Here is a 24,163-nt window from a genome sequence, read left to right on the forward strand (position 1 = left end):
GGCGATTTTAACTCACCCTACTATCACTCATACATTAATAATGGGTATGTATGCGCTAAGGCTGAGCTTATACACTCTTTCTCGTCTTTTCTTAACGTAACACAATACAATAACATTTTGAATTCATTAAACAGATAGCTTGATTTAATCTTCGGGTCGTTGGAATGTGCAGTTGAGAATGTAAATGAACCTCTGCTCAGACTAGATCCTTATCACCCGGCTATCACTGTCAATAATGATAATATAGATCTTTTTGGTTTTAATCAGCCCCTCACGGCCAGCTCTATTGCGTCAACTCTCATTTCACTACGCGAAAACAGTTAAATAAATAAACGCAAATTAAGCTGTTTGAACCAATATCCAAATCTAATGTAATCAATATGTTATATCAAATATTTAAATTAGAAATTTTAGTTTATATAGAATCCACATACAACAACAATACATGTTAACTCTGTCTCTGTCGATAACCATGTAAATTGAGTAACCCTCTTATTGGCCCTTTGGGCTGTTGGGTTTTAATAAAGAAAATAAAAATAAAAATAAATAAAATACGGAGTTTTCTCGACCACCCTCTCGTTAGGCTAGTCATATCGTTAGTTTTATGATTTTGTCTTGCTTTATATTATTTTTAGTTATTGCTTTCTTTCCTCTTGACGACGACGTAATGCGTATAAACTTGTATGTAATATGAGTGATATTGTCCGATATTGTTATGGGCACCAATAAAATATCCATCACTCTCTCTCTCTCTCGCTGTGTCTCCCGTCTCGCTCGTTCTCCCTGTATTTGAGGAATTTCCCCATTTCTGTCACACATTTCTAGTCGCCGCGATATTGCAGAATTGTATTTATCGATTGATGAGTCTCAGTATGTACCTTTTGTTTACTTTTCCATTATTCATATCTTGTACATGAATACTCTTGTATTATAATCATGCGCATTTTTTTTTTTCTATAATACTTTGCGGCTCCGATGTAGCAGGAATTCTAGTGTCGAATGAATCGATATTTATGTATCTATCAATCCATCCATCTGTATTTACTTCCATCTAAACTTCTTTTCTTCAACCGCTTCTGCGAGTAACCGTCGTGCAGCGGCGACAAAAACTCAACCTGATGAACGGTTCTGAGATCATTTCGTTGCAATCACGATTTCGCACTTCTCATTTATCCATCCTGTTTGATTGAAACAATAGTTAGCGAATTTGCGTGGTGACGCGATGACGTTACAGTATGGCAGGCCACCTCGGGCTGTTAGTCGAAATGACTCGGCAACTCGTGTAAACCGTTGGTTGACAAATGGCCCCTATCACGAGTGTGAGCTCGTTTCATCGAATCCGTGAAGTACTTGTACCTGTAACAGCAAACATAATTATAGCAATAGCAGTGGAAATAACAATAACAATCCCATATGAGTTGAAATATCGAAGGGAAGAAAGTGCCTTACAGTCCGCGAAAGAAGTTCCCTTTCACCCAATTAAATATTTTACCAATAAATTGTTCTACAACCGACCCGGATGTTACCGAAAAGATCTTAGCGCACGATACCTGAGAATACTCAAGCAATCTGAATACTTACAGTATGCAATGATTGTTAGCACACGTACAGCAGTACTGTAAGAAGATTTCTGATCGAGTGAGGCCGCCACGCGCACCCCGCAAACAAAATCTATGTAGGTACACAAGAGGCACCAATGAACAATGAGGAGTTCACCTCAGGGGTTATACTTGGTCAGAACTTGTCAAAAATCGATTCTTTTTTATTTCGTTTTCGTAATTTACACATATTTAAGCATATGTACAGAAAATTTCATGTCGATTCGACAAGTATTCTCGAAGTTACGCGTAAATTTGTACAGACGCCTAGGAGCGTTTGACAATGCTTTTAAAACTTTGCACGCGTTTTTCTCAAAACTATGTTTTCAAAGTCGGTGAGCAAGATGTTACTCCGAAACGGCTGAATCGATCAGTCTCAAATTTTTTACACAAGCCTTATGAATATATCTTTCGGCCCTTGATCGAAGGTTTTTTCTCGCCGATAAATATTTTCAGTTTTATAAACAAACTAAGGCGAACATTGTTTATGAAAAAACGAAAGTTTTTGTTTTTGAGAAGCGAATGTTTTGTTGAGAATTAATATTTTGCTCGCTTCTTCGATTAAAGACCAAGTAATACCTTATATTAACAAAATCTTTTTTTTTCAACGCGGATGATCGAGTTTAAAGACATCTTGCTCACTGCAAAACGCTGTTTTTTAGAGGTGCTCCCGGAGATCGGCTACAGCAGCTTTAAAAATCATCATTTCTACAAATAAAAAGTATTAGAATGAAGTTCAAAGTTACCCCAATATGTATATAAATTTTTATATTAATGCATTGAAGAGTTTCGTCATGAAAATTCTTGGCAAAATCGCCTCTTTCCGCCTCCTGCCTAGATATAACCCCTTAAGCTTTACCCCGTGCACCTGATAGCCGAACCAAAGAGCTTAGCACTCACAGAAATGATGATAATAACTTCTTGTTAAACACCACACACAGGTTATAGTATAAGTTGTCGGGACCTAGGTACTTGTAGTTACACGGATGCCGTAAGGTCCAAATCCATAGCGAATAGATGTGTGAAGGAAAACTTTACTGCGAGCCAAAACCGTGTGAAAAAAAAAGTTTAACGGTGATTAGTGAACCGGAAGTGGCGATGGCAGCATTGAAATACCGAAGATACATGTGCTATACCTACTCACATCCCTCCAAGCGGGAGTCCATGTAGAGCCCTGTGAAAAATTTGTGGTACGCAGCTCACAAGTGGCATGAATTCTACGAATTTGCTATTGCGATTTCGTAGAATTCGTGCCGTTTCTTTATTTCGGCGTCAAATGAAAATAGAGTGGTGTGTTTTGGTTCAAAATTGTGTATAGAATGGGGCTGTTAAGTTTTTTTTCGCATTTGAGATTCGCGGACCTTGATATTTGGAGAAGTACACGACAACGTCGAAATCGATTAAGGCACCCCCATAAGTCTGTTTCATCACTTCTACATACTATACATACACATTTATTGATATTGCTGTATCATTCATATCACAAGTGCATGATTCATACATTTCTCCTTTGGATGGTCACATGGAAAATAATTTCATCCGGCGAAGAGCGTAGCAGGAAACACGGAACACAGTTCCAACGTACATGTACGGGTATATAATATATAATATATAGGTTTGAGACAACGTAGGTTGCCTCGAGCAGTGTTATGCTTATAGCTGCTCGTGCCAAAATCGCAAGGGGAATTTGCGGGATGTTTTCGGGGATGAAAGTCTCAAGGGAAATGGTCTGCATTTCTCCTCATTCCTAGGTATGCGTTTATCAGGTTCTGTCGACGTAGCTGTACATATATGCACATTAAAATACGCCCGTAAGAACTCAGAGACTCTGTTATAGCAGGTACATGCATGCATACGTTCGTTTATGGCATACAGGATACACTTATGTATGCACACGCGCTTACATACACACGGGTCAGCGCATGCGAAAGCGCGCGCATCACCGGGGCATAGGCGTCACATCTGAAAATCGTAGGCCGCGAACATAACTGGAGCATTAAGACATGTATCGCACTCGTGTCCATGAATGGTGTTCCAGCGTAACCGACGCTGGTAAAATATGTTCTTTCGATCAATTTCGCGCATGATGGATCGCATAAGCTTATATACGAACAGAAACCTGCACTATTATACAGTTAATGATGACGGATTTGTATACAGATGATACAGAAATGCGTTACGATTCGATAGACCTTAATAAAGACGGAATAGCTAGTTGGGCAATGAATGGATGATCACTGCACGGCTTCACATGCAGTATGATGGGACATTGAGAAGTTCCAGAGAGTATGGAGGAGCAAAAAAAATATTATTTCACGTCCTGGAAGCCGCGTGAATATCACACGTGTATTTGTAGTTCGCCGCGTACGACTTATCAGTAGAAAACAAGACCCTGCTACAGGATTACATTAAGCAGTATCCAAACCCTAAGGGAAAATGAGTGAATCAAGCTCCGGAAACCTAATTATTATACCTAATAGCAATTATAGGCTGCGATTACTCCCGCGGAACAGGAACAGAAATTTGAACAAAAAAAAAAAAAAAAAGTTTCAACCGGGTCTGTGATGGCATTGGACGAAACAGATTATACCTATAAACTTACATGCGGTAGCGGGAACAAGGCGCAGGTTTCAAGAGGGGGAAGGGGGTTATAGGGCAATGTTGAATACGCGGGAATATTATTCGCGTGTAAACACCCGTTAGATTTGGCAAACAGGAGGCCCGAGCACGAGCGTTGATACACGAGCGAATATCGGAGGTATGCAGCGCCAATCGCGCGCAGAGGCGGGAGTCAGCGGAGTCACGTGACGAGGCCTTGTCCAGTAAGGTTCGCGCGCCGGCTCGATTTAACCGTACCCGGCGTGTCGGCCGTCGGCGAAAGAGGAGGAAAGAAAAAGATGAAGAGAATAAAAAATATAAAAAGAAAGAAAAGAAAAAAGAAAAAAAAAAGAAACCAAAACGAAGAAAACAAGTTCGCATCGCGCGTCGCAAGCGGGCGAGGAGTAGAGGCCCGTGGCATCGAGTGCGCCGAGTCCGCGAGCTAGAAGGAGTCAGGCCGTGAACCACCACCGCGTCGAAACGCTGTTCCGCAGTGCCACATATTTAATTTTCCGTACGTAAGGAATCCGTGAAACGCGACGTAGCGAGGAATATCAGCCAAGGGCGAGAAGAGAGGTGACATAAAGGAGCACGAAATCGCAAGAATAAACGGTGTCGGCAAGCGAGAGAGAGAGAGCGCGAGAGCGCGGCGGGGGAGGGGGGGAGAGAGAGAGAGAAAGAGAGTAAGAGAGAGCGAAAAAGAGAGCGAGAGAGAAAAAGTGAGAGAGAGTGAGAGAGAGTGAGAGAAAGAGAGAGAGAGAGAGAGAGAGAGAGAAAGAGAGAGAAAGACAGATCGAGTGAGAAAGAGCGAGAAGAGTGAGGGGGTGAAAAAGAGCGGTGAAGTGGTGAGCGAGAGCGGTCGAGGAAGAACGATAAAACACAGGAGCGTGGAAAATTAGAAAAAAAGAGAGGAACAAAAAATAATAGTACAGATATAAATAAATATTATTTGTAAACAGTGAAACGCGTACATGAACGATAACGACACGTCGTTCACCCGTGATACGTGAAATAAGTTAAACCTTTAGCGATCACCGATAATCATCGGATCGTATTCAATTCCGACAGTTGTGCGCGTGAATATATTATCGGCGTCCAGACGAATACCCGCACCAGCACACGACGTCCTGGCGAGACGAGACTGTCGGATTCGGCTGCTTGGCTTGGCGGGGGCGACACACGTGACTATTTGGTAAATCGTAGTATCGCGCAGCAGCACCGCGTCACCCGCGTTGCCGCGCCGCCTATCCGAAAGAGACGTGTGTGTAAGAAATCGCGAGAAGGGAGAATCGAGAAGATCATCTCTCTTGCGTTGGCAAATTTTGATTTTTTCACTCCATTTTCTCACTTCCGGAACAAGCGTATACGTGACGGTGTGTTTGTCGTTTGTGCGCGCGCGCGCCCTTCCTTGCGTGCCTAGTGTCTACGCGAATGTGTGCGCGTGTGCGTGCGTATGCGTGTACAATTAGTTCTCGGCTCACCCCTCCCGCCCACTCATCCATTTCACGCCTCCCTGTCGGCCGCAGCGTCGCATCGAAGGCAACGCGGCTGATCGTACCCGGAGTTTCTAATATTATTGTTGCCATTACATATTTTTATATATATATATATATATATACATATAAAAGAAGTATGTGCATATATACATATATATACATATATACACATGTACGTGTATAAACATTTCTTTTTTCCTATTCCCCCTTTGCCCCCGCACTCTAGTTATATCGCGAGCGACTCGTCGTTGAAACATTTTGCCATCGCGAAAGTTGAATTACCAAGCCATCACCATTACTTCCAAAGGAGAACAAAGCACGATGTCGAAGCTCTACGTCGGCAATTTACCGTCGGATTGCAACGAGAACGCGCTACGCCAGCTATTTCAGGACCACAATCTGTCCTGCACCACGATCCTCGTAAAGCGCGGAGGCTACGCGTTCGTCGACTGCACCGACCAGTCCACCGCCGATAGAGCGATCGACAAATTGAACGGTGAGTACCTCTAACCAATCGTTCTGATTTGAAACTCTGGATAACAACACCGCCTCACTCGTCAATTCGTGCCCGTCCGTTCATTGACGACGACGCAGCTGCGACGGCTCCCTTCTCTCCGCATACCCATTCACCTCGCTTGTTTTCTCCTGCTGCGCTGCTTGACACAGACCGTACTTACCTACTAGTAAAACCCCTAGTCTTTAAACATCGTCAACGTTATACTGACTACCTCGCTTGTTGGACCTCAACGTACCTCTTAGGCTGCTCGTTTCACACGCTCCAATTGCAACTTTGGCATTACGTTGTATCATTTCGTAACCTAGGTATGTGATGTGTGCCAATATGAAAACATTGGTTCGATGTCAATGACAAATGTGCATTAATTGTCCGCAAAGTCTGTATTAATTTCCGAAGTGTAAGAGAAGCAGCATATTCAGGTACTCCGAATTATAAATGCCCAACCGCCGTTCGACAATTTTGCGTCGTTCGCGATACTTATTACTTGAACAATACAAGCACGCCTTCGTGCCAAGCATGCCTTCAGCATTTAGGTTCCGTCCACACTGGCAACCGACTTCATCCGCGTCCGCTCGTAACTCTGCCTTGGTGTGGATGTAGTTTTACTCGCCACTCACAATTGGTGAGGTTATGTTCGAGCCTATCTCTCGCATGAAAAAGTCGGTCTCGCACGCTGCCAGGAGCCGGCCGGCCGGCTAAGCAGCCGCGGTTGATTGCCCAAGATGGCGACTCGTTTGTCTACGGAAGCAAGGTCACTCGCGTACGCTCTCCTTCTCTGTCTCTCTCTCTCTCTCTCTTGCTCGTCGCCTATGATGCACGCCCGGTTGTATTTTGCTGCTCCACTATTTCCAAATTCATCGTACCGAAAATCAGTTTCAATTTTATACGCAATTGCTGAATTGGGTGGAAAGTTCGTGCCGAAATCATCCGTGGTTAATATAACACCAAAAACCTGTAGCAGTTGGTCTGAACGGGCTCAGAGTTTAATCGCAGCGGTGCTACCAACTTGATCGACGAAATTTTCTGTACATACCGCCAAACCAATATTTTCTGGTAAATTATACTTCAACATTTGATAATTTATAAATTTGTGCATGATATGCATAATCAAAACGATCTGAATACTGCTTAAATCCTAGACAGACAGGTTGGGGTAATATTTATCTGGGTGGTCTATGTCCCATTCTATTTTCACTGAAAAAACAATATTTTGGAATTCCCTAACGATTGCATAGCCAATGAGAATAATCAACACTTTATCTTTGCGGACAATTCGTTTACAATGAACTCAATTTGTGTGGTTCGTACACCTACGGAGGTGGATTCTGTCCGATTCAAGGCCACCCATGCCATCTGCATCATCTGCTACGCAGTTTAAGGAGATGGTAGCAGGCGATACGGCAAATACTATACATGAGAATTCTACCAGAATCCCCAATGAATTGACATAGAAGTAAACCGTTGTGAAAATTATCTCAGCTCATCTTTTGTCTGATACAACTCGAAGAGTATGACCATTTTTAAATATAATAAGCCATACCTTTATCTGTTAAATCTATATATGTATGTATGTTCAGGATCTTAACGACAATACGTAACTTTCGCTAATTAAAACCGGAAACCCCGTCTTGTGAAGAATCGTTACTTGAAACCACACTACCTTACCTTATTGTCACACACTGATTGTTCCTTGCTTATTTAAACTGATAAAAATAAATACAGATAAGAACACAAAAAAAGGTTTTTTAATCTAACACATTGCTTACTGCTTCAATCTTCAATCATCCATATTATCTTTTCCCATGTTTCCCATCCACAAGATCAACATCTTAAATTAGTGATCATGAAACTGCACGATGCCAACTCTTGTATACAATGGATTTTCACGTAAGGGCTAAGCAGCAACGGTTGCTTCGGCCTTGCCACACTTGTACTTCAATATGCTGTTTTACTGTAAGATCGAGAATTATGCAAACGCACAAGTGACTATCGTTTCGAAAGCTATTACTGATCCGGCTTTTCCTCATGTACGTACATTGCTTCGCTTTGCTCAATATACTTTGCTTGCAGCCAGCTTATATTGACTGGAAAAGGGAGCTTGATGTAAGTATTCTCCGTTTTGACTAGCAACTATCTGTAACCCTATAATATGCGCCATCGATGCCTTTTGGATAATTTGAAATATACTTGAAATGAAAATTTCCCTGCAACAATACAGAAACCCCTCGTTGATGATTCGTTGTACCTACGTTACCCTTGGTATTTTCTGACTGAACTCGTGTATATTGCATTTGAATCAACTGCTCGATGCGTTCGGGCTCTCCCTTCACTTCCGAGCTCATATTATGTGCATATAAGTGTGTCCCGCAAAATCACGAAATGTTTTCACCTGCGTTTGAAAAATTTTAGTAGTCTACATATAGCGTCGACATACCCTCAAACAGATTATATGACGCAACACGTAGTTCAAAAAGATTTGCGATTGATATTTTCACCGTGAACTCGAAAGTCGCGACATGAAAATACATGTATAATATGAAACTATAACGTGAGGTATAGTAGGTCAAAGGTCGCAGAATATCGTGTAGTTAAGCAACAAGGAAAAAACCGGAATCCTGCACTAAAGGGGTGAAATAGAATTCTGGTAGGGAGAGGCTAGGTGGTCGGTTAATAAAGGGCGAGTGGGGCTTACCCTTACCTTTTCCACCATTCGAAGATAACGCAGTGGTGTAACTGTGGAAAAATTTGTATGATAATAGGAAAAACCCATAGCGAATATCCTGACAGTCGTACACAGATAACACATGGATATATGTACATTCTTCGCAAAAAATGTAGGGTTTGTAAACCTGAGCGATATAACATGTATGTACCAGGCAGGTAGAGTCTCGGATGGAGTCTCGTTCTTCAGTAGCTTGTACAGCTCTTATACCTAGCTTGACATAGGAGCATTATTCTATTAGCGTGCATACTGTACACGCAGGCGCACGCAACTCACACACTCATACACGCATATCATCGTACTAGCATATGCGTACGTGTGCGTGTATACATATACACATATATATACGTACATATCTACATATGTATATATAAAAGTTACCTACACCCATACACACGCACGCACACACATATATATACTCGGCCGGTGTTAACGATACGCAAATGCTAGCCGTCCGTTTTCCGAAGTGGATGGAACTAGTTTGGTAGGTTAGGTCTTAGAACTAAGTTCGATGAGCGGCGCAACTGCATTGGCGAGGGGAGACGAAGGCGAGGCTATGCAGGAAACAAGCAGGCAGGCAGGCAAGTTGTGGCTCGCGATTCGGTTAGGCCGGGTACGATACGGCAGGACACTGAATTACTGACTCACGTCTCCGTCTCTGACTAGAAGGCTTGGGAAGGTTCGAAGACTGAGGCAGGCAGGCAGGCAGGCAGGCAGACAGCAATGCGTCCGACCGTTGGCCGCATATTCTAAACTCTAGAGCCGCCCGTCCTGCGCAGCCGCGGCAACGTGAGTCGACAACAGGAAACTGTTACATTCTTTCATTATATACGTTTCTTCTATATAGACTCCGGTGTCGTGCTCGTCTTTTCCTCCGTCTTATTCCTACATAGCTTACAGCTTAGCTCCGTCTCCTCCGCTACCGCCCGTTGAGCAAAACTTGCCCGGTGCCTAGAGCCCCGCGCCGCGGATTAACAGCCGAGTACAACGAGAAGAATGACGTACGATGTCAAAGACAACAACAGCAACAACTCTAACCATAACAACAATGTGGTTGTACCGTGCGATACATAACAGGCGCAAATCAAGAACGTGATGCGGTTATCTGTATCATTCGTGTGTGCAAGATACACCTTACCACCGCGTATAAACACCCAAAGACACAGAGTTAAGCTACCGACTGATTTTGCTTAGGCTGTCGCAATCTTGCCGACTACGAAGCCTACGCGTCTGCGTTATTTTACACCTCACCTGTACAGATCGTTGTATGTTAATTATCTGCTGCATCATACTTTGTCAGTATTTTCATTTTCCAATGTGTATCCCTGCACTCGATATTACATCGTTATAATAATCGAGTAATCGAGTAACGTTTCATCGTCATTATACATTCTCAGAAAATTCGCCTGACCTCATAAATGTTATTTACTTTCCGATAAGGCGCCACCAGGGTACGGAGAGGCGCCGTCAACTGCTGCACAGGTGTCTACGTCTGACACTTCGATATCGGAAGAGCAATTGCTCGCGTCATTAACTCAGAAAGATGTACGTTCCGTGAGAATGATTGAACCTTGCCAAATCTTCTCTCCTCTCGTATAGATATAATGGAGTAACTGTACGGAAGTTGACCCATGGCACGGAAATGAATGGCATTCCATTGCTGCGAGAACATGTTGATGTCTTACATACCTGGCAACTTATATACCGTATTCACGTACGTGAGGAAACAGTTGACCCGCTGTAAGATGACGTTTAGCATGGCCGTACGACCGTCACAATAATTAGCATACTAGTTTCGTCTTACGTGGGTTCTTGTAATTTTTCGGGCCAATAATTTTTCAAAAATATACATATTTCTGCGAAACACGTTATAGTTGCATACGTACGTACGTATAATAAATTTTTTTCACTTTCTCGTACAAGCTTGTCTATGCTGCACCTGTGCACGGAGGAGTAATAATTGGCTGTCTCGGTCCCATCTTATTTCGTTTCGTTGGTTTTTAGTTACGTCTCCTATCTTTTTCTTTTTATCTCTCGTAACAGAATTTCCCGTAACAAATTTCAAAAACATAATTAATGTGTCTCCTTTTCGATTTGTGTCGCATTATTTGATCTTGCGAAGTTTAACGAAACATGAATTCACCGTACTTAACGTCAGCGCATCTATATGATAAATACATAGCTTTGCAATATGCAGTTATTATACACTACAAACCCATTAAAAGAGAAAGTGAACCATTTCCATCCAAAAGGTATCGATAAAAGGGATTATATGCCTGTTTTAGTTTCCAAAAATCACATTGCGAATCAATTTCACAATGAAATAATTGAAAAGCTGACATCACGTTCATTGAATTTCCAATCAAACGAAAACTTATGTTCTGAGCTAACACTGCAGGTCCAAGTACAGAAGTTCACTCTTGTCTTATCGTTAGAGCTGAAAAGCCAGTGCTAGCGTTTCCCAATGCCCAGTTCATCGTTGTCGTGAGAGAATATTTTCATGGAGAAGTCTGTAAAATTGCCAAGTAAAATGAAATTAAACACGTATATCGCTACCGTCAAGTGTCGCATCCCTCGTACTACAATATTTTCCCCCTTGGATATAAACTCTCTACTACCTAAATTATCGTTTGCGAGGTGAGAGAGCGGCTAGAGGATGGCAAAACATCTATCGTTCGACGACCTCTCGAATAAACCGCATACCTTTACGTATACATCCCGACATTTATCTATAACTGTATACGCAAACATGTGTCTAGGAATTGTAAGTGCGTATACATACACCTTATCCACGTACGTATACGGGTTGCAGAGAAATAGCCGCGTCAGTGTGGCTACCTCTCCGAGATGCTCAAATAACTCCAGACACGTAGTAGGTACACTTTGTTGTTAGGAGCTTAGTTTTGCTTGTCAAAGATATCCAGACGCAGTCTTCCTAGAGAATGATCCAAGTCAGATCTGCATTTCGTATTTTCTTACGATGTTGCATTCATTACGTCTTTCTTCATTACCGCGACAAGAATGAAAAACGGCGTAGCCGAATAGGGAGTATTCTACAGGTGGATATTTCATCGGGTTCTAGCTGATCTTCTTTCTATTCGTTCAGAGTGTAATATTTTTCAGCGCGACAATTGGTTACATCTGCGTACAAAGGCTCCTGAAACGGCAGCAGCTCTAACCGTAAGCTCATCATTTCGAGACTACAAACTCGCAGGAAAACAAAAAATGTCGTGATATCTTTGCGGGCAGCTCAATTCCAGAATCAAAAGCACCATGCAGCATACTTTTCGACTACACGCGGCCTGTTCTACAGGCATTCGCGTGGTTCAATGTCGTATACAGCTGGTTATGAATTCGAGATCTTTATTTTCTTTCCGCTCGATCGTTCGACTAGACTAGCAGATGCGCAGTTCAGATGTGTGCGTTAGTGTAGTAGGCCTCAGAGGTTACAACTAGGTAGCACACAGGTGCAGAAATACACCTCACTGGATCCGCAGGCATAAAGCTGGAGGTAAAACAATAGAGCAATTTTTTCATCAAGACGTACTAGGTCCGTTGCAGGTGAATAGAGAAGAAGAGGAACAGTACAATGTAAAAATTGTTTAACAATTATACATATGTATAATCTGCTGACAAGATGTGGGAACATTCGGACGTGTAAGAAAATTGTTTATAACTGTTGTCAGTGATCGTATAAAATTATTCACGGATCACCTCATATGCACAGGTGGAAAAATTTGGTAGGTACACAAAGTGACGTGCATTAAAGACTGTAGGGTACTTAAATATCGCTACCTGTAAAATAGGTACGTAGAGAATGTAGTTGGTTACAGGATACGGATTTTCAATATTTCGATGCGTTGCTCGTAATCGCCTCTGAGGTGTAAATGTACCTGCATATGCCGAAACGTGCACGCCTGCATGGCCAAATTAATTTTCTTGGATAGTTTGGTCATCTTGTCGCGTGCTCGACTCCCTTCGTTGAATTGCCGAACACCTGCCCTTAAAAAGAACGGCGCAGTCCGCGCCGTCTACATATGACTTACACATAATGCGTATCCATAGATTAGACGCATTATATACACAATGATTATCATTAAAAGTCGACGAATGATGAATGAGAAATTTTTCACTTCAATATCGGGATTTATTTTACCCGCCTAAGAACGCCCAGCCTACGTTTTAACATGCACTCTGCAGTGGCGAGCTATTTTCCTGTGAACCTGAGGTTTCACTATTTGTATAATTACGTGGTCGAGAAAAATTTCAAATTTTAGTCAAATCGAATTTTTTATCTTTTAAAGCTAACCGAAGATTCGTGGATCACCCCGTATAACATATATATATATATATATATATATATATATATATATATATATATATATATATATAAAACAGAACGATATTACGTATATTATATAAATATATACACGAGTCTATTCGCCTATGTTGGGATGTGTTTTGGTGTGTTCAGGCTCGTGTGTGTGCGTCGTTTGCATTCGGGTGCGTTCGTGTGTCTTCGCGTGTGTCGAGTGTATTCGTGCGAGTTCGGGTGTGATCGGGTGTCCTTGGGTATCTTTGAATGTGTTCAGGTGTGTTCGTGTGTGTTCGAAGGTTTCGGGTGCCTTTGGATGTGTTTGTGTGGGTGTGCGTGCATGCGTGAGCGTACGTGAATATGTGTGTGTGTGTGTAAGTGTGTGTGTGGGAGGGGTGAATCAGATATAAGGGTATAGGGGTTGTATGGGTGTAAGGGTATATATAGGGTCTAGGGTTAAATCCTGAATTTCTGAGACGGCGGCGGCGGTGAGATATCTTTATATTATATATATACATGTATGTATTTATATGTATATATTTATATGTATAAGTGTTGTTTTCATTTTACTGCTTATCCTAGCGATACCCAGAGATCGTAACGTTATCTTAAGTTAACTGTTTCTTATCTTTCCGTAGCATTCGTTTACCCGTCGAGTTGTGTTTGTTCAAAACACCCGAATAATGTGAAGTAGTCATTCATAGACACCAAAAATTTAAACTTCCGTGCAACTGTCTCTTTGAGATAAATTTAGGTACAGTACCTGCCAGTTCAATCTGCTGTATTCCACGGCGAGTCGGCATTGATCGTGTTTACATTTTTAAAAAGGCCTTGTATAAAAAGAAAAAACTTGCGTGAGATACGATAAAAGAATTTTCACCAAGGAATCAAAGATCAAAATATCTCAAAATGAACTCTTCTATGACCTGATTCGTTGAGGCACAGCCAAATTTTCACCGTGCGATTTCATCATTCATCAACCAGGAAAGGCAGAAGCGAATTTTTACATCTTTACACAAATTTCAAAATACGAGCCGACTACTGTAATAAAAATATATTATCAAAGACTTTTTTCATCGTATAGTTATCCACAACTAGCCGTTCTCTCTACAAATAATTGGCTATTATTTACAGTGAGTACATTGGCTACTAATCTTGTTTTGAGTCGTTTGACAGAATTTTTCGAATGTTGTAGGCTTTGAAATTTCACCCAAAGCTCAAAATTTATTACCTTCTATATATTTGTCTTTCCAGTCATCGTTTCACTTTCAGAGGCAAGTTGTCCTATCTACAAAAATATACAGCTCTTGAAATTACAATAATCTTACAATTAGGTCTACACGCCAGGTAACGATCATCAAATATCAATGTAATATTGGTTTCACCCCAAAATAGATAATTAGAATTAATAAAATATAACTTCCGAGATTCCTTAGTCATTAAGCACAAGACAGATTATGCAGTTGTCATAACTAGGGAACGTTGACTTTACCAGAGAATTGGTCAGTGACGTCGTCGAGCAGGTATCGCTGTAGTAATCGGAGGCATCGCTACCCGCGCCGTTAATTTGATAACAGAATGCTCTGTGTACGTAACACGGACTCCTCGTACGTCATCGATTGCAAGTCATAACTTATGAAACGAACTGCATTCTTTGAAACGTGCTGAATGTTACGGACACGTTTCTCGAGTTTAATACGGATCAGCAGTATCTTAAAAGTATCGATGTCAAGGGAGCATTAATATTGGTATGTGCCCATTCAATGATACTACATTTTTTACTGCTTTTATGAATTCGTCGTTCCTCAGCTTTTCAATTTCGTACACCCTTTTTATACCAAACAATGCGTTCTAACTTTGTATCGTAGGCAGATAGTCATCGATTGCGGGAAAACAGGAAAGAAAAATCAAAAAATCGTAACCATAATGATAACGATGGTTGGTCAAGATGGTTCAATCGTTATGAATTGATTTGGCGCGCGATTCTTTAATGCATCTTAACTAGTCACCCCAATACGTGCAGAGTGCGATGTTTTATTGCTGGCCAGTCTGTGCCTATCTATAGCCCTGCGTTGAACACCAGAGATGCAAACGAGGTTCCGGCAGAGATCTTTGAATCCATCGTGTGACCGTCATGCGTCAAGTCTAGATGACATCAATTGCAGGCGAACGCCCGCATCGGGTCGTCTCCAATTATTCATGGTGTATGTACAGACTAGATCGGAGGGGAATTGGAGTCGATGTGTGGCGTGGGTGCAAATCTAGCCAAACTCATACATATACATAAGCGTTCCCTGATTCCCATGCAGGGTGATCCAGATACGTATGCTCGGGTTGTAATTAGAACTCAATTAAAGGATAAAATACACGAGGCGCTGCCGCACAGCTGATCTGAACTCAAGCACAGAACTGAAAAATTTGTAAACAAATTTTGCGTTACTGATTTTAACGATGTTCAATGTTAGGCACGATTTTACATACTTCAGGTACAAGATACACGCTCTAGCAGAATTTGAATATTCTACGATCTCATCGCCAGCGTAACACAATAAAATTCAGAAAACTTACCACACTGCTCCTCGTTACCTACCCAAACCAATATAGAGTTGACCTCAGAAGAGAGGACAAATACTGGATAAGTTGCGCAGGCTTACCTGAATTCAAGTGAAACATGGTGTAGGCTGTAGAGATACGTTGCGATGAAAATTACATTGTTTTTGTATTATCGTTGACTGTTCGAAATTAAAGATGTTAAAAACTTATCTTCATACACAAGCATATAAGACCGTAACTTCACGTCCATATCTAAATTGGATGAAGCGTGGGTAAGAGAAACTTTACAGACTACTGCGTCACGCGGTCACCTTTAGAAACGTTGAAAACCTCTGAAAACGCCTGAAACCCTGTGGTTATCTCGGCGTTTTATCCTAACTGCCGTATCACGAAGCTATACGTAAAGTCCGTCGTTGTCAATTGGTCTTCGAACGGTGGATATGAAAGTTTCGTTGCAGGTATAACTAATGTGCAAAAAGTGGTTGAAAAATGACACGAAATGTAATAGTCAAGGAGATGGGCAGGCAGCAGCGCACACCTGCACCTACCTTATCACTGTGGACGGTTTCCCCACCAATGACAGCATAGACCGTAGCTAATTCACTTGGGAACCATCCATCGAGGTCGTCCGATGACCCCCGGGCGGTAATGATATTGCGATTACGGTATATGTTCCATCGACATTCGTTACAGACATACACATCGATTCGTATACGGTTCAGAATTTCTTCCGCGTGGTAGGTATAGTGGATATCGGCGCGTGGTGACTTGGCAATCAGAGTTTTTCGTTTGGCTAGAAGTTTTCAAGTGTTTCATCGCATCGACGGGCTTGCTTGCTACGGCTTACATGGCGATGGTCTGATGTGTGTCTCCAGTGCTGGCACCGACATCTGTTTGTTTTAGATACGGGGCCATTGACTTCCTCTTTCGTCCAAACAACTCGAGCTAACCTAGAGCTCTGTCGTTGTAATTAGGCGATACTGAGGAGTGTTCGATTCGGATACGAGGGAAAGGAGAGCCTCGCAGCTGCTTTTAAAGTGATCAAACTGTACCCGATGCCCCGCATTCCGTCCAAAGAACTTTATAGGTTCAGCGTTTATCGGTTCTGGGTGCACGGAAAGCTCTCGTTGTGATAATTCCTACCGTGTCAGGAATATAAAGATTGATTCATATATTGTAATAGATGCTGACTCATCCCGAATACATCGCCTTACAATATCGCGCGGTACGAACATACGCGATTCATACGAATACCTACTGATACTGATAAAACAATACGGGTGAAGAGATTGTTCTCCATACAGGCTGAGGTTCAATTGCTTGGTAGGCCTGGAATCATTCACATTGCTGTCTCATATTCACGATGTATAAAATCGGAACGATAGCAGATTCGGCGTTACAGGAATTTCATTTGTTTCACAGTTTTGCTGATGATCAATCACATCTAAATTTCGAACTCCAAGACGTACTTTTTTAGTTGTAGGCATTTTTCACAATTGATTTGGAGAATTCCATTAATCAAAATAATGTTCATATATCTATGCGAAAACTTTGACAGAAAACTTGATGGAAAAAATAACGTGAAGAAAAAACAAAAACATAAATTGTTATTGAAAACTTTGGTTACACCTCACTTGATGTCTCGAATGAATAGAGTGCCGATCGAGGTGCTGATCCTCTTCCATTCAACAACTCTTGTAGTAGATTTGACACGTGATATGTATGCGAATATTCGCTTATTTTCTGATACCCATTCGATGTATCGTATATTCCACAGTCCCATCGTTTCAACAGTCAAATCAGTCGCCATTTCCGGAAAGCGTAAAGCAAATTCTGTTAGACAAAAGCAGACTTAAGGACCAGATCACTGTTTTCGCGAACCCCTCCCACGGCACGCGCTCACGCACGCACGCACACGCAAATGTACTTCCTTTCCTAACCGTCCGGACAAAGGATCACCTTCCAAGAATCGACCGTCGAGACTTGCGAATTAAAATAATATCGGCTTATTTGAAAATTAATGGCGCCCGCTCCCGTCAGTTCTATCTACGATATACACGTAGATATGGAAGGATGAAACCTATTACGCCTGTTACAATAATTTTACGATTTCGAGAAGTTATAAGGACATGTCGGGATCTTCGTGTAACGATCGCGCGCATCGACAAGAAGACAAATTTTCGGTTTTAGGCATAAATATAAATCGTTGAACATGATCAGCTTCACTTTGAAGAATGTCGCGAATTTCCGCCATCCCAATTAATAACATTTTTTTCCTCCGTTTTTTTCTGAATATCCCTTCTTCTTATAGCTTATCCTTTCTTTCAGGATGTAATCCGCGATGTAATCAATGACATTTGTGAAATTGAACAGAGAAATGCACTCGCAAATCGTTAAGGTAGTCCATCGCTAGATAGTTGCCGATGAATCCCGTTACACGGTGCGCGCGCAGAAACACGCAATGTGATACGTCTGTGTGTGTATAATATGGATCTATGCCTCTGGGCAAAGTGAAGGCCGGTATTGAATGGTAGAAATTTTTTAGCAGTCTTTCTTTGGTGGCTTATTGGAAACAAAAGTTCCCCAAGCGTGTCACCGCATTTGCACTGAATATCAACTGTTAAGCATGTCGTGTGGCAAGTATTTGTTAACGCATATGTACACCTGAAATGTTGGATTTTATCTGTATAAAAGAGTCCCATTGTCCCTTCACAATAACGAAACAATTTACGGTCGATTCCAAATTCTGTTCTCCCACTCCGACCACCAGTTCGATTAATTCATGGAATTAACGAGATTAGCTTTGTCATGAGGGGAAAATGATGTGAATCGATCACTCTTTGTAATGTCTCATTTGATTATGGGAAACTTTATAGGATATACCTACCTCAATTATTGAAAAAAGATTTTTCTTCAACAAAAAATTATTTAAACGGTTTTTGAAACTGTACAAATTTAAAATTACAAGAATATATTGTTACAAATTGCAGAGTAAAAAGGGTACGTCACATGTATCAGTTTATGCGGTTTAATGGAGCCGGCCAAGTTACAAAGGTACGCTATTTAAATTCATCACGTTTTGACGGAAATAATTTTTATATCCAAGTAGTAACGTTCGTTATCTGGAGTATACATCCTGGACATACTCAGCTTCACTCTACACTGTATATACCTACCAGCATACCGAGATCCGAGCCAGGACCTATCTTAACGCACTCGTCGGGCAATCGGACGGCTCAACGCCGCTAAACTAACCTACCCGTCTAAGTAATCCATTGTGCGGTTAGTTCTCTTTCTTTTCAGCTCTGCGGGTCTCTCAATCCCTCCTTACCTACGCCTGCCAGCCAAGCACTGGGACTGAGAGGTGGTAGACCCAAATATGCCACAAGGCCAACGCCAATCCAGACCGCCAAACAATTTTTACTTTTTGCCGTAGTTCTATACGAAAATGTTTGAACCGATCGCGAACGTGAATTAGGGTGTACCGTTTACTTTTCCTGCATCTCAATAATTACAAAACGCGTGGGCTGCCTTATACCTATAAAATACACCCTCAGCTCACAAGTAGAAACGATTTGGAACAATATTGCGGATAGTTGCACCAAAAACTGCATGTCGAAACCATATGTATCGGATGAATATGCAGAACCGTGCAATGGTCTTTCACACGTTTCGGCTATGCGGACAATGAGTTATAATATTCAACTTTGGTACATTCTATCTGACAAGCGATTTTTTTATGGCCGGTGGTTGTTGCAGGAGTTTCGACAAGATTCCCGTTCACGAATCACCACGTGTCTCGATTATTCAAAAAAGCTTCCGGCCCCGCAAAGACCTACTTGACAAAGCAAATATTGTAGGAAGGAATTTGAACCAAGAGGCAGGAAGACTGCAATACCGGGCCGAAAAATCCAGCGTAGGAACAATATACCTATTCCTACCTACCTACCTACCTACCTACCCACCCCGCTACCTACCTGAGAGATTTTGCTTATATTAGGGGAGCGAGCACGGAAGACCTTGAACGGCAGAAAACCGAACCTACCCGCTCGGTTGAGTTATAGCTAGTGGTGACCCACTACTGCAGAGTATAGACTTATAGAGGCATTCTCGACCCTCATCTCTCTCTCTCTCTCTCTCTCCTTCTCTTACCTTCCGTCTCTTCCTCTTTTCCCGTTCTCTGTTTCTCTCTCTCTTTTTCTTTCTCTTTTTCCGTCATAATATCGCGGCAACCTAGACCTGCTACCGAGCCCCGTCTTTGTGGCGCTCTTGAACCCGTTAAGCTACTTTCCCTATACACCATTCAGTCGAGTTGCGTTACAGACTTATGGATGGAGTGCAAAGTGGGTTTTTTAACGAGGGGTATGAATCCTGGGGGGGAGTACGTGAGGTGGAAAGTCGGCCATGTTGAGGAGTAATGTTTGCGCGCCACGTCCAAACCAGTGTCACCGAACAATCATATTTTCATCGATGCGCCGCGATTGGCTAAAAGATTTTTATATCATGTTTTCTTGAAACATACACGTGGTTTTAATCGACAATAGTCACATATTTTGATATTCATCGTAATAAGATGTTCATAATTGCTTCAGAGTTATATCTATGTATTATTCCAGTTTTATAATTTTACATAACAATTGCAACTACGGTCAAACTGCCGTTTTTCCCCATAGCCGGCACTAATAAAGAGTTAGGTACGCGTAGCGAATCTAGGAATATGCGAGCATAGATCATATATCAGTATTGCTCCGCAAGATGGCTGGGAATCCGTTTCTCCTTCCGTCTTTTGACTTCACACCCGCGGGGTAAGGCTACGTCCGTAAGTCCATGAAAAGCTTTAATTTACAATACCCAAGGACTCCCGAGGACGAGTCCGGCAAATGCCTCCGTGATGAGGCAGTGTCATCACGCACAATGTGTGCTTTTTGAAAATAAAAAGCCGTACATGTACGCCTGGACCGCAGATGGATATCTAGTCAACGAATACCATATATTTACACAGTCGCGAAGACGTATTATATGATCTTTGGCAGAGTCTAACGACGACGGAGCCGAAGCCGACTCGATGTCCTCCGAGATATCCCGAAGGCAAGTTTGGATCATCCTAACGGCACCGATCAAAACTCTTATGCGTGACATCTGTACTCAAAAAAACAAAACAAAGAATACATAATTCCTACACATACCTATAACGATATATATTGTGTAGGTATACATTTATGCTCGTTTACTTAGGCACAAGATCACCCATAAAATAATGGACGCCACTCCGAGGCAATTCTACACTTCGTTGGTTTTGAACAACATATTGTTTATTGTAATTGATTGCTCGTATAACAAATTGACCCGGTGAAAGTAATCGTGAATCACCGCTCCGATGTGTATTTGCTGGTAGAAAAAGAAATAAATATATTCAGGTTCTGAATCACATGAGCGGTACTTTGCACTGTGAATGGAAAATGGATAAATACGTAAACCACGTAGAAGTACCTCGTTTCGGGCGATTTTTCGAACTTGATATAAAAAAAATATTTTCCTCATTCATTTTTTTAGTCTTTTATTGATGTTTCAGGAACGTGAAATAAAATTTTCATGTAAAAAAAGTTTAAATTGAAAAATTTATGGGTCCCTCAATAAGGCAGCGGAAAAGAAACAGGTTGAGAAAGAATGAAAATGACAGTTTGTTCTGTGAGACCATTTGAGAAAATGATAAAAAATTTAACAACTTCGAAGACTCAAAACTGTATAAATGCGCTGAAAAAGTTACTGTTGATGGTCATAATCGGCTTCCTTGACCTCAAAAATACTTGACACATGTCTTCAACAATAAATAATCACCTAAGACACCCAAAAACATTGAATTACTTTATGACGCCATTTCGCGACTTTTGGCAGTTACGGCGCGCTTGAAGCCGCTACGATGTGTTGGCAGTTAACCGGTTAATACTTTTTCAACTTGGCTGCCAAGTCCTGTCAGTTTCAGATTTTTCATTTGGCCGTTTTCGTGATCATTGCGAAAATTAGTCGGAGAGACCGACGGACCTTTTTCATGGTGATGAAAAGTATCGGGAAAAGACTGTTTTCCTGGCTTGTTTTTCAAGTTTTTGATTCTTTTAAAAATATTAATAATATAACTTTCGCAATACCCGAGGTTTGGGCTATAGAGGAATATACCGGGGGTCTCTGGTGAAAGCGCCCACAACAAACCGCGCGCATGCCGCCACCGCCAATACATGCACAAGTTTTCATTTTGAGCATTTGTTCGCTAACTCGACTCACGTGAAAGTTGTGCGTGTGTTGGCGCTGAGGGCTTGCACGTGGCGCGGAGTCGGCACTTTCACCAGAGACTCCCGATATACTGACGATCCATACCAAATTTGACGTCAATCGATTGAATTGAACTCAAGGTTTTGTGTCAACTTGATTGAAAAACGTAGTTTCGAGATAAATGCGTTTAAAGTTTTGACGTTGATTTCCGTACCGGATGAAAGATGATATTTTTCTTACCCTTAATCGGCGATTTCTGGGGGAAGTTCATTTTCGTGCTCTGGCTCGACAATCAATACGTACAGAGGAATATAAGGCTAATAAGAAGAAAGAATTGATCAAAAAAATTCGTCTTTGGAGATTCGTTCACGAATTTGCCTTCGATTACGCTTTCAGCTTAAACCTTACGTCCAAAATCTCAAAAATGGTACAATTTGAAAGTCAACTCGAGTCAGCATCAACTTTTCCCATTGAAACTCTCCAAGTTTTGTTCAAAATTTAATCCTGTAACGTTTTTCGTCTCTGAGATATTGGCCTGCAGTGATTAAAACCGACCACCCTGTATAAATAATCACGCTAGAAATTCTCAAACGAAACCTGTTGCCTGTTTCAAAATGCAACGCATCTCCAGAAACTTAATAATGTGCCTCCTATCAGGATTCTTGCCGTTTACAGATAGGAGAAATGCACCAATTCAATTAAACAAAACATTTGTCTCAGTCGTAACGGGTTACTCACTCTCAATCAAATCCAAGCATCACGTAGTTATTTTGCGTCTGCTCATAGTTTTCTGTACGCTTTGGATCTGCACAGACTTGTGCTTCGTATTGATATATCGTATATATTCCTATCATATATACTTCGCATCACCCCGCGTAGGGTGCAGCTCCGGTCTTCTTGAAGGTGGGGGGGTTACTACTTGGCCGGTCTAAAATCAAACCTATTTTTACGAGCTTTTTTTTCAAGATAATGAAAGTATTTCAATTTGAGTTTTTATTATTTATAGTTTCAAGAATATTTTTAAATTTTTTGATTGAAATTAATAACAAAATGGCCCCATGGAGCATGTAAGTAACGAACGACTCCCAACTCGAGGGCTTTTGCGGTGGCGCATCTCCTGATATTATCACTGTCTAGCTTGTAACAAGCAGAAATAAATTTTTGAGACAAAAACAGCTTTTCGGGGTCGAGCTCGAATTCGGGTTAGCCCAACTGTAAAGAAATTTTTCTTTTCCAAGTACATACGACTATGAACAAAAATTCATTTTTCGACCAAGAAATTGTTGATAAAATTTTTATAAAAAGATTTCGGGATTGAAATTTCAAAACCTAGTCACGAGCTCGAGTCCATAAACAAGTTTCAAGATTTTGTCAAAATTTTAAGTTGATCGGATAAAAATTGACCTAAGAATCTGCGCCGTCGGATTGAAAACGTGGTCGTCGGCTACTTATATGCGTTATGCCTCGATTTTGTTATTAATTTCAATGAAAAAATTCTGAAATGCTCTTCAAATTATAAATAATAAAGCCCTCAAACTAAAATTGCTCATTTTTTTTTTCTTTTGAAATCCTTAAAATAGGGATCATTTTAGACCGGCCACGCTGTACCCCCCTCCACCCCTTAATGGACTCCACGGAGACAATTATACTACTCGCCACATACTATTGTACAAAACTTGCCCTGTTTTGCATTTTAATTATACAGAGATACAGCAGAAATGAAGGTATTAGAGGAACTTGGCGATCGAATCGAGTTGTCTAAAATTCTCAGAACCAAGGTAATGAATTGCTGTCACTTCGGCACCTCCCTCTCCTTGTTGTTTTAGGTTGGCCTGGGTCAGGTTCGGCCGGGCTCGGTTTCATTCGATTCTCCTCGACCATCCCGACGCTTAACAAACAGCCGTTTGAAGGGAAACGGCGCTGCGAGGTCAGGCGAGGATAGGAGAGTTGTAAAGAGAAAGGGCGGAATATTTCAGATTCCTCGACGCCAGGTAAGCACTTGGCAGTCGAAAAGAGAAAATAAGAATGAGACAGAGATGCGCTCATACGCTGACCTGCGAAAACATACCTAGCGGTCTGCCTACCTGCTCTCCACCT

The 24,163-nt window shown here is 41.5% G+C and overlaps 1 protein-coding gene across 5 annotated transcripts in view; it reads left to right on the top strand.

Moving 5' to 3' along the window:
• The first annotated feature begins 4,634 nt into the window (after window positions 1–4,634).
• Window positions 4,635–24,163, top strand: part of Imp (IGF-II mRNA-binding protein) — an 89,572-nt gene continuing 70,043 nt past the window's right edge. For 3 of the 5 annotated variants that reach the window (XR_011176832.1, XM_046620673.2, XM_046620676.2), the window contains exons 1-2: window positions 4,635–4,772; window positions 5,919–6,188. Coding sequence is in view for 4 of the 5 variants with exons in the window: in XM_046620673.2 (XP_046476629.1) it covers window positions 6,014–6,188 (175 nt within the window). In the remaining variant the exon portion in view is untranslated. Of the gene's footprint in view, window positions 4,773–5,544; window positions 5,751–5,918; window positions 6,189–24,163 lie in introns of those variants that run through there. The other 2 variants (XM_046620675.2, XM_046620674.2) reach the window with 2 other exon arrangements.

The sequence above is a fragment of the Neodiprion pinetum genome, chromosome 4 (assembly GCF_021155775.2).
Source record: "Neodiprion pinetum isolate iyNeoPine1 chromosome 4, iyNeoPine1.2, whole genome shotgun sequence".
Classification (NCBI taxonomy): domain Eukaryota; kingdom Metazoa; phylum Arthropoda; class Insecta; order Hymenoptera; family Diprionidae; genus Neodiprion; species Neodiprion pinetum.